This window comes from Clupea harengus, chromosome 15 (assembly GCF_900700415.2).
Source record: "Clupea harengus chromosome 15, Ch_v2.0.2, whole genome shotgun sequence".
NCBI classification, from domain to species: Eukaryota; Metazoa; Chordata; class Actinopteri; order Clupeiformes; family Clupeidae; genus Clupea; species Clupea harengus.
This window is the reverse complement of record NC_045166.1, coordinates 16,063,391-16,074,032: the sequence shown is the minus strand read 5'-3', so window position 1 is coordinate 16,074,032 and position 10,642 is coordinate 16,063,391. Positions and strand designations below refer to the sequence as shown.

Sequence of the window (10,642 nt, the reverse complement as noted above, 5' to 3'; positions counted from 1 at the left end):
CAACGACCCCCATTGCCCAGTTATTCTGCTCGTTGTAGATGATAAGTGGCAACACCACCGCAAAGAGGACGTCCGCCACTGCCACATGCAGCAGGTACACATCAGTCATGGACTTGGTCTTCTTGTAGAAGGCGTATGTGACAATGACCAGCAGGTTGCCTAGCAACCCCAGGATGACAATGATAGAGTGGACATACATGCGGAGGATATGCTGCACATTGTCAAGTATTGTTGTGCTACACGGCTCAACCATCCCCTCGTAATAGTACTCTTCAAAACTCATTTTTGGCTGCCAACCTACAAAACAAATCAGAAAGGTGACTACTAGAGGAAGGGGCATGGCAAGACATGCTGGGTTTAGGGTTACTGTTGGGAATAGGGTTAACTCTCCTTTTGTTTTTTAACAGTTTGATAGATACAGTAGATTATACAGATCAAGATACGTTAGGTTGTATCAGGTATAACAATCCAAGGAAATATCTACCTCTCTAGTATAAATCTTACAAATTAATAAATTATGCAAATGTCTCAATAAATGTCTCAATATACTCTTTTTGTACATTTAAGGGTGCTAACCTACTTTTGCCATATGTATGTACAATTATTTTATGTCTTTGCATCAAATCACACTTTGTGATATAGGACTCTGCTAATATAGTAACAGTTAATTGCTAATATGTTGACACGTGACACTTGATGGTGTCTTGATACAGTTATTCTCAGGATGCAATGATGTTACAGTTATGTTGTAGTTACAATTATTTATTTTTCAAAGTTTTTATTTAGATCATGTCCCTTCCTTAGGTTGTGCAGATTAATGAAAATAACAGACACCAGCCAGCCAATGAGAAACATTTACCTTCCATGAAAGTGCCAAAAAAAAACTGTTCTAAATTCTTGCAAGAAATTGTTTGTTTGTTGATATTATTCATTAATATTCTAGAGTGTGAATTTTGATTACATTTTGAGGGGAGGGTTAGATGCTGTCAGACACATACACCTCAGTGAGCGTGTTCTGGAGCATATAGCTCTATGATCTATGATCTTTTCCTTTGACATCATTAGTACTAAAGATTATAGAACATGGATCTTTGACCAGTACAGTCATTCCAGTTACATCATTAGTACTACAGATTCTAGAGCACGGAGCTCTATGATCTTTGGCCAGTACAGTAATTCCATCGACATTATTAGTACTGCCATTGCAGGTCCATCCAGTCATTGGTGCAGTTATTCCAATGGGATTGTCATTAGTGGTTCCATTGATATTATTAATACAGTCATTGCAGTCACACTCAGTGATTACTGTAGTTCTTGCAGTGACATCATAAGTACTGATTTCTGTGACATCAACAGTACTGCCATTAAAGCATGGTCCACATAGAAGGTGCCAACTCTAATCCTGATCATACACACTCAACCTTAATCCTGATCATACACACTCAACCCTAATCCTGATCATACACACTCAACCCTAATCCTGGTCGTACACACAACCCTAATCGTGATCATACATATTCAACTTTAATCCTGGTCATTCACACTGATCTCTAATCCAGGTCATACACACTCAACAACAACCACACTGACGGGGGTCAGGGACATTCGACAGCACATTTCTGTCGGTGGGTTTTCAGAATTACAGCATGTGGTTTAACAGTAGTTTGGCAGCACAAAGAAAGAGTCATTGGTGGAAAATAACTCTCAAATTTACTTAAAATATCAGAGATAATATGAAAAAGGGTACCTTATACTAAAATGAATCCTATTGAATGAGTTTCTTTTTTCATTCTATGCCTTAGTTGCATGGTTGTGCTGACGACTCAAAACTCATCCAGGAAGTACAATCACATGACAACTGCACATGATCACCTCAAACACACGCACACACACACACACACACACACACACTACACTAACACCAAGAGTATGGCTGTACCACAGACAAGAGCTAACCTTTAGCACAAACAAGAGTAAACTTGAACAAACAAAAAAACTGGACAAACAAGCAAATTAGGGTAAACCAATTGCAGTTTGGGTATAAGTGAGTCACAAAAGTGCATTCAGATCACCTCACACACACACACACACACACACACACACACACTACACTTACACCAAGAGCATGGCTGAACCACGGTCAAAAGCTAAACTTTAGCACAAACCAGAGTAAACCAGTTGCAGTATGGGTATTAAGGAGAGTCATGAAAGCACATTCAGAAATCAGTCTAGCTTCGGACTTCCTCATAATTCTATTTGTTTATCTGTCCTCAGTAGCTGCATTTGTTACATGAAATCCTGAACGCGTGATTTCTGGGGGGTTCTGTGTTTTCATCAGTACCGGGTCAGGGTTCTAGGAGTTTTCCCAAGAGAGAGTGAGATGCTGTTCTTGACTCACCTGAGACACAGGAGCTTCACACACCAGAGACTTCCAGAGACTACAGACAAACTACAGCAACTGAGTGATCAAGGCAGACTGAACACAGAGCTTGTGCATACACACACACACACACACACACACACACACACACACACACACACACACACATATGCATGCTCACAGAGAGTGACGCAATGAAATAAAGCAAAACCAAAAGCAAAAATCCATCCTAATCAGATAACCCAAACTGAAACTGCAGAGACAAGCTGAAGAGAAAGAGAAAGATAAGAAACAAGAGTGAGACAGACGTAAACATATGATAAACATGTACCTTTTTTATCATACTGGCTTCAAAAGTCATATATTTACAGAACCAAGAAATAGGATACTAATTTACTGAAAGGATCATTACAAGCCAAAAGTCTAAACATAAATATATCCTATGATAATGGTACAAAATGCAGCTATTCACCAATGACTGAAATGGCAGCTTTTCCACCACAATTATCACCCTTTTCTTAAAAAAAGGATTAAATGACCTGGGGGATTAGATAAAACCGAAAAATCTGTCATTCAGGGTCCTATCATAGCGGAGAATATTATAAATCCATGAACTCAAGGATTTCAAGCAGCTTTACTTTTCATTCAAACATCCTTTCCTGAAAAGAAATTATGAAATTAAATAAAAAATCAATACAGTTAAACAAAAACCCTCACCAAGGTCAAATTAAGCATTAAAGAATGTTGCTGAATAAGTCTATGACCTCTGCTTGTGGCAGAAGAGGAGAGAAGAGAAGGGGAGGGAGAGGGAGGAGACACCATGTTATGTTTGTATGTATCATGTTTATACCATCTTATGTGTGTATGTATCGTATACATGCCTTATATAAATACCATATTATATTTGTATGTCTCATGTATATACCATAATAAATATATCAAAATAAAGTTTTCGACTGAGCTTCTTGTATCTTCCCAGGGTCGAGAAAAAGTGGCGACAGTTAATCAAAGTTACACATATACAATACACAGGAACACAGAAAAGCCATGTTCCTGTTAACATAAGCATATAAGGTAATTATTAATACAAGGCACTTGATTCATATATTCTAAAGTCATTAACAGTGCTTGGAAATGATCTCCATCATCATGTATATACCATCTTGTTTGTATGTATCATGTACTGTATATACCATCTTATGTTTGTATGCATTATGTATATACCATATTATGTTTTGTATGTATCGTATACATTTTCGTATGTTGGCATTCATCTGTGTTGTTTCTGATTCTCTCTCCTCCCTCTCTTCTCCCTTCCTCTTTCTTCTATCTCTACCTCTCTACCCGGACGCTCCAAACAGATACCGCCCCCTCCCCACTCATGAGCTGAGATTCTGCTCAAAGTTTCTTCCTGTTAACAGGGAGTTTGTCCTTGCCCCTTGTCACCATTGTGCTTGCTCTAGGGGGGGTTGAGGCCCTGGGCTCTGTAAGGCCCTGTATAGGCAGGGGTTAAATAGGCCCTAGGCTCTGTAAGGTGAAATATAAGCAGGGGTTAAATAGGGCCTGAGAATACCGGAGCTGAGCTAAAAAGGTGTACAGTTTTCACTGGAACTACTTTCCACTGAAGAAATAGTTCCTATTTCTACTGCCTGTAGTCTGGTCTTTGAAATAGTTCCTGTTTCTACTGTCTATAGTGTGGTCTGTGAAATAGTTCCTATTTCTACTCTCTGTAGTCTGGACTGTGGGCCCTGACCTCACTGGACAAGGACCCTCCTCACAGATCCCAAATTAACCCCTGGCTATAGGGCTAAAGTCAACTAAACTAAATCAAAATTAAAATAGAAATCTATTAAAGTAAATAAATTAAAGTAAATGTCCCATGGACCACATAGGTAGGGCAATTGAATCACTTTTTAAACCACTGATCTTCTTTTCCTTCCTTCCGGGCACTGAAAAATGGTTTGTAATGTTTAGTGCACTTAAGTACTAAGGTGACTCTATAAAAAACCTATATATTACAACAAAACCTAGAATGCCACACACACACACACACACACACACACACACACACACACACTGCCTCGCAGCCTTAAAGAAAATACATTTTTATTTAGATGCACACATAACTGTTGAATTACTTTTTCAGTACATACTAAGCCTTAGATCAAAAACTACTTATATTCGCATAAACCTCAGTCGGAAGAGCCCATATCTAGTTCTAAGAGCAGCTAATGTGAAATGGTGAAATGGTGCGGTTGTAATGTTGAAAGGAGGGGTTATAATGATGCTTGGGTGTGTATATAATGTTGAAAGGAGGGGTTATAATGATGACGCATGGGGCTATGGTGGTGAGTGATGTGTCGGACTTGTGGGTGGGATCATAGAATAGAATAGAATAGAAAAGCCTTTATTGTCATTGTATTTATACAACGAAATTTTGAGTGCTTCTCCTGTTGGTGCGACGAGGGACAACATATAACATAACAACAACATATAACACAACAATAATACAACTATCCAAAAACAGTAGGAACATCCCAAAAATATATATATATATATACATTAAGAGTTGAACAAAGTGCGGTGGCATAGACTAAAGTACTTCATAAATACATCAACAGTACTTCCCTGAGGTGCTTTACAATAAACACAGAAAGCTTTGTTTATGCACATGTGTAAGATGACTGAGATGGTATGTGACTTGTAGTAATAGGGGTGGGGGCTGTGGTTATAATGGAAGGGAGAGGAGGAGAGTCACATTGCAAATGAGATGGGAAAGGTGTTTACCAATAAATGGTGGGGAATTGATTACAATGATGAGGGATAGCGTTATGGTTTCAATGGGAGTGGGTGGGGTTATAATTACAAAAGGCTGTGGTAAAAATGGTGAAACAGTTTGAGTTAGAGTTTGGGACGTGGGAATAGGTCTGCCTTCAATCCTAAGAGGACCTACTTTGGGTCACACGGTGAAGGAGGTGCCGTTTTCTGTGTTAGAACCGCCAACTGACCTGCGCGTCGACAGGCAGACCTCTGAGGTGAGGCGGGAAGATGGGCGTCGCGCCCGCATGTAGTCCTTCCCCACACACCACAGGTCCTGCAGAACCTTCCAGAAGTGGCTGCGGAACCGCACACCCATGAAGGCGTACAGGAAGGGGTTGAGGCAGCAGTGCAGGAAGGCCAGAGTTTGAGTGAGGTGCAGCCCCATTTGGAGGGAGATCTCAGCACTGCACTCCTTCTGGTCCCACAACGTGATGGTGTACACCAATAGTGTGAGGTTGTAGGGCAGGTGGCAGAGTATGAACACCAGCATCACCGTCAGCACCACCCGCACCGCCCTGAGCCTCTGGAAGTTGCGCGCCTTGAGCAGAGTGAGGATGACACAGGTGTAACAGAAGGCCATGACCATCAGAGGCAGCAGGAACCCTATCGCCATCAGGAGGCTTGGAATCAGAATCTTCATGACGTCTTGCGTCTCATCAAAGAGAAGAACACACACCGGCGGTTCCACGGGGGAATTTCCATCCTCTTCCCAAGACCATATGTCTGGATCAATTTTTATGGAAGCAGTGTGATGGCCAAGGTTATCCCCTAGTGGTGGGATGGTCACAGTGCTGTTGAGCAAGGTCAGCTCTGTGATATTGCTGTAAGACTTGCTGTTCTGGTAAAAATCTACCATCAATGTTTCAGGGTTGAACTGATACAGTTGTGAGTAGATGATTGTGGGCAGGGAGAGCAGAAGAGCCATCATCCAGACGACAAGGCAGATGGCATGGCTGTAGACAAGCGTGCGGGAGCGGAGGTATTGCGAACGGCTAGCGCAGACGATGGCGAGGTAGCGGTCGCCGCTGATACAGCCTAACAGAAACATCCCACTGTACAGGTTGAGGCTGTAGGCACCTCGTAAAACCTTGCAGGCAACGTCCCCCATTGCCCAGTTATTCTGCTCGTTGTAGATGATAAGTGGCAAGACCACAACAAAGAGTACATCCCCCACTGCCACATTCAGCAGGTATACATCAGTCATGGACTTGCTCTTCTTATAGAAGGCATACGTGACAATGACCAGCAGGTTACCTAGCAGCCCTAGCACGACGATGATAGGGTAGACATAAATGCCGAGGTCATGCTGCACATTGTCAACTGTTGTTGTGTTACATGGCTCAACCATTCCCTCGTCATAGTAGTCTTCAGAGCTCATTTTTGGCAGCCGACCTACAAAACAAATCAGAAAGGTGAGCACTGGAGGAAGGGGCCATGAATGTACAATTATTTTATGTCATTGCATCAAATCACACTTTGTGATATAGGACTCTGCTAATATAGTAATAGTTAACTGCTAATATGTTGACACGTGACACTTGATGGTGTCTTGATACAGTTATTCTCAGGATGCAATGATGTTACAGTTCTGTTGTAGTTACACTTATTTATTATTCAAAGTTTGTATTTAGATCCTGTCCCTTCCTTAGGTTTTGCAGATTAATGAAAATAACAGACACCAGCCAGCCAATGACAAATATTTACCTTCCATGAAAGTGCCAAAAAAAACAGTTCTTGCAAGAAATTCATTCATTGATGTTCATTGATATTATTCATTAATATTCTAGAGTGTGAATATTGATTACATTTTGAGCGGGAGGGTTAGATGCTATCAGACACATACACCTCAGTGAGCGTGTTCTGGAGCGGAGAGCTCTATGATCTATGATCTTTTCCTTTGACATCTTTAGTACTAAAGATTCTAGAACACGGATCTTTGAGCAGTATAGTAATTCCATTGACATTGTAGGTAGAGGATACGTATTTCCTATGGGATCCGTATTGAAACCGGGTGGGTACTTTACTCCGGTCTCTGGTTGGTTAAAACTTGTCATCTGACCTGAACAGCCAATCACTTGTGTGTTTAGTCGTATGACTTCGTAAAAGTTTGGTTAACAAGTCAGTTGAGTATTAAGCCGCATAACTTCACAGAAAAAAAAAACGATTGTTTAAAAGTCAGGCGATCGACACAATTTCTCAACGAAAAAGTATAGGTCCTGGTATTAGCCAGTCAAACGGAGTTAAGTACCCACTTCCGGTTTCAATACAGATCCCATAGGAAATACGTATCCTCTACCTATAGACATCATTAGTACGGTCATTCCAGTTACATTATTAGTACTAAAGATTCTAGAGCTCTATGATCTTTGATCAGTACAGTCATTCCATTTTCATCGTTAGTACTGTCATTCCAGGTCCATCCAGTCATCAGTGCAGTTATTCCAATGGCATCGTCACTAGTGGTTCCAGTGATATTATTAATAAAGTCATTGCAGTCACACCCAGTGATTACTGTAGTTATTGCAGTGACATCATAAGTAGTGATTTCTGTGACAACAGTACTGCCATTAAAGTATTCTCAATTTAGGTGCCAACCCTAATCCTGGTCACACACACTCATCCCTAATCCTGGTCATACACATTCAACTCTAATCTTGGTCATACACACTCAACCCTATTCCTGATCATACAGACTCAACTCTAATCCTGATCATACAGACTCAACTCTAATCCTGATTATACAGACTCAACTCTAATCCTGGTCATACACACTCAACTCTAATCCTGATCATACACACTCAACCCTAATCCTGGCCACATACACCTTAGTGGTATGGTTGTGCTGACTACTCAAAACTCATCCAGGAAGTACACACACATGATACACACATACAATCACCTCACACACACACACACACACACACACACACACACACACACACACACACACACACACACACACACACACACACTACAACAAGAGTACAGCTGTTCCACAGACAAGAGCTAACCTTTAGCACAAACAACAGTAAACTTGAACAAACAAACAAACAAACTGAAATAAACAAGCAAACTGGGGTGCAACGTTACAGACAAGAGTAAACCAGTTGCAGTTTAGGTATTAGTGAGTCACAAAAGCGCATTCAGATCACCTCACACACACACACTACATTTACACCAAAAGCTAAACTTTAGCACAAACAAGAGTAAACCAATTGCAGTTTGGGTATTAGGGAGAGTCACAAAGGCGCATTCAGAAATCAGCCTAGTCTCATACTTCCTCATAGTTCTATTTGCTTATCTGTCCTCCTCGAGAGACTCGGTAGATTCTATGGTGGGTTCTGTGTTTTCATCAGTACCGGGTCAGGGTTCTAGGAGTTTTCCTAAGAGATAGTTAGATACTGAAATTTTCTTGACTCACCTGAGACACAGGAGCTTCACACACACACACACACACACACACACACACCAGAGACTACAGAGAAACCACCGCAACTGAGTGCTCAAGGTAGAGTGAACACAGAGCTTGTGTGCACACACACACACACACATTTGCCTGCTCACAGAGAGTGATGCAATGCAAAACCAAAAGTAAAAATCCATCCAAATCAGAAACCCAAACTGAACTTGCTGAGACAAGTTAAAGACAGAGAAAAGGATAAGAAACAAGAGTAAGATAGACGTAAACATAAACATGATTTTTTTTTTATCATACTGGCTTCAAAAGTAATTTACAGAATCAAGAAATAGGATACTAATTTCCTTAAAAGATCATTACAAGCCAAAAATCTAAACATAAATATATCCTATGACAATGGTACGAAATGCAGCTATTTGCCAGTGACTGAACTGGCAGCTTTTCCACCACCACCAGTAAATTCTGACATTTACATGATACTCAAAGGGATTAGATCAAATTCAGGGTCCTATCATAGCGGAGAATATTATAAATCCATCAACTTCAGGATTTCAAGCAGCTTTACTTTTTATTCAAACATCCTTTCCTGGAAAAAAACTAACAAAATCAAATCAAATCTACAATCAATACAGTTAAACAAAAACCCTCACTAAAGTCAAATCAAGAAGCCAAGAAAGTTGCTGAATATGTCTATGTCTGTGGTAGAAGAGGAGAGAGGAGAAGGGGAGGGAGGAGATACCATTTTATGTTTGTATGTATCGTGTATATACCATCTTATGTTTGTATGTATTGTAAACATATATCGTGTATATACCATCTTATGTTTGTATGTATTATTTTACTGTGTATAGCTGTACAACTGTAGCTGTCTTTCTCTCCTGACGACACCACTGTCTCGGCGCAGATCTGGGATTGTCTCTCTGATATATCCACATGGATGAAGAATCACCACCTTCAGCAGAATCTGGCTAAAACGGAACTGTTGGTCTTTCCAGCCAAACAGGCCATCCACCACAACATCGGTATCAAAATTGACTCCTTATCTCTTGTTCCCTCCGAAGAAGCAAGAAATATCGGTGTCATTATCGATGACTAACTGACATTCACTCACCACATTGCCTCTGTCTCCCGGTCGTGCCGCTTTGCACTATACAACATCCACAAAATCAGGCCGTACCTAACCCAGTATGCCACCCACCTGCTGGTGCAAACATTGGGGAGTTCCCGCCTTGACTACTGCAACTGCCTCCTAACGGCCCTGCTGGCATGCGTGGTGAAACCACTACAGATGATCCAGAAAGCGGCGGCGCGTCTGGTGTTCAACCAACCCAAGAGGGCACACGTCACCCCGCTATTGAGCTACACTGGCTGCCTGTAGCTGCTCGCATCAAGTTCAAGTCACTTATGTTTGCTTACAGAGTGATTGCTGGTTCTGCTCCCACCTACTTAAATGCTCTTGTAAGGGCATGTATATATACCATCTTATGTTTGTATGTATCATCTACAGTGTTATGCAAAAGTTTGGGCACCCCTCTGATGTTGCATTTTAATTTGCTCTGTCTTTATAAGAAAACATCATAGCAATATGTCATTCATTTTCCATAGAAAGCTGGATGATGGGATGGTTTTCAGACAAAAAATTTAGCAGTATTGAGTTGCATGAAATAAAATTGAATGTGAAAAATAGGCTGTGCAAAAATGTGGGCACCCTTTTAAGTGTGTTGATTTGAATACCTATAGTCGCTTGATACTGACTGATTGAAACACAAATTTCTTTTGATCAACTGATTGAACCTTAAACTGCAAATAAAGCTGCAACAATTCATGAAAAAGCTCATTCAACATACAGTAGCTAATTGCTAGGTGTGCTTTTCCTTCATTCCCTGTTGGAGAGTAGCAACATGGGAACCTCAAAATAACTCTCTAATGACCTAAAAACTAAGATGATTTGTCAATATGAATTAGGAGAGGGATATAAAATGTTATCAAAAAGTTTGAGGTGTCTATCTCCACAGTCAGAAAGA

The 10,642-nt window shown here is 40.7% G+C and overlaps 2 protein-coding genes across 2 annotated transcripts in view; both read right to left on the bottom strand.

Annotated features, from left to right (window-relative positions):
* LOC105899517 (C-C chemokine receptor type 6-like) overlaps positions 1-253 on the bottom strand; it is a 1,577-nt gene extending 1,324 nt beyond the window's left edge. The window contains exon 1 of the mRNA XM_031581783.2: positions 1-253. This exon is cut by the window's left edge and continues 305 nt beyond it. Within this exon, the coding sequence (XP_031437643.2) occupies positions 1-253 (253 nt within the window).
* Positions 254-5,053: 4,800 nt separating this feature from the next.
* LOC105899538 (C-C chemokine receptor type 6-like) lies at positions 5,054-10,463 on the bottom strand. The gene is made up of 3 exons (XM_031581753.2): positions 10,438-10,463; positions 5,966-6,573; positions 5,054-5,881 (listed from the first exon to the last, which is right to left on the bottom strand). The coding sequence occupies exons 1-3, from the start codon at positions 10,461-10,463 to the stop codon at positions 5,340-5,342; spliced, it is 1,176 nt and encodes a 391-aa protein (XP_031437613.1). The 3' UTR covers positions 5,054-5,339.
* Positions 10,464-10,642: the final 179 nt, after the last annotated feature.

Bases quoted from the DNA above. Each gene is read 5' to 3' on its own strand.
- LOC105899538 (XM_031581753.2), bottom strand. From the start codon at position 10,463: ATGTTGAATGAGCTTTTTCATGAATT. The intron at 6,574-10,437 runs GTTGCAGCTTTA...GCCAAAAATGAG, and splicing joins AATGAGCTTTTTCATGAATT to CTCTGAAGACTACTATGACG. The intron at 5,882-5,965 runs ATAACCTTGGCC...CCCCCGTGGAAC, and splicing joins GACCATCCCACCACTAGGGG to CGCCGGTGTGTGTTCTTCTC.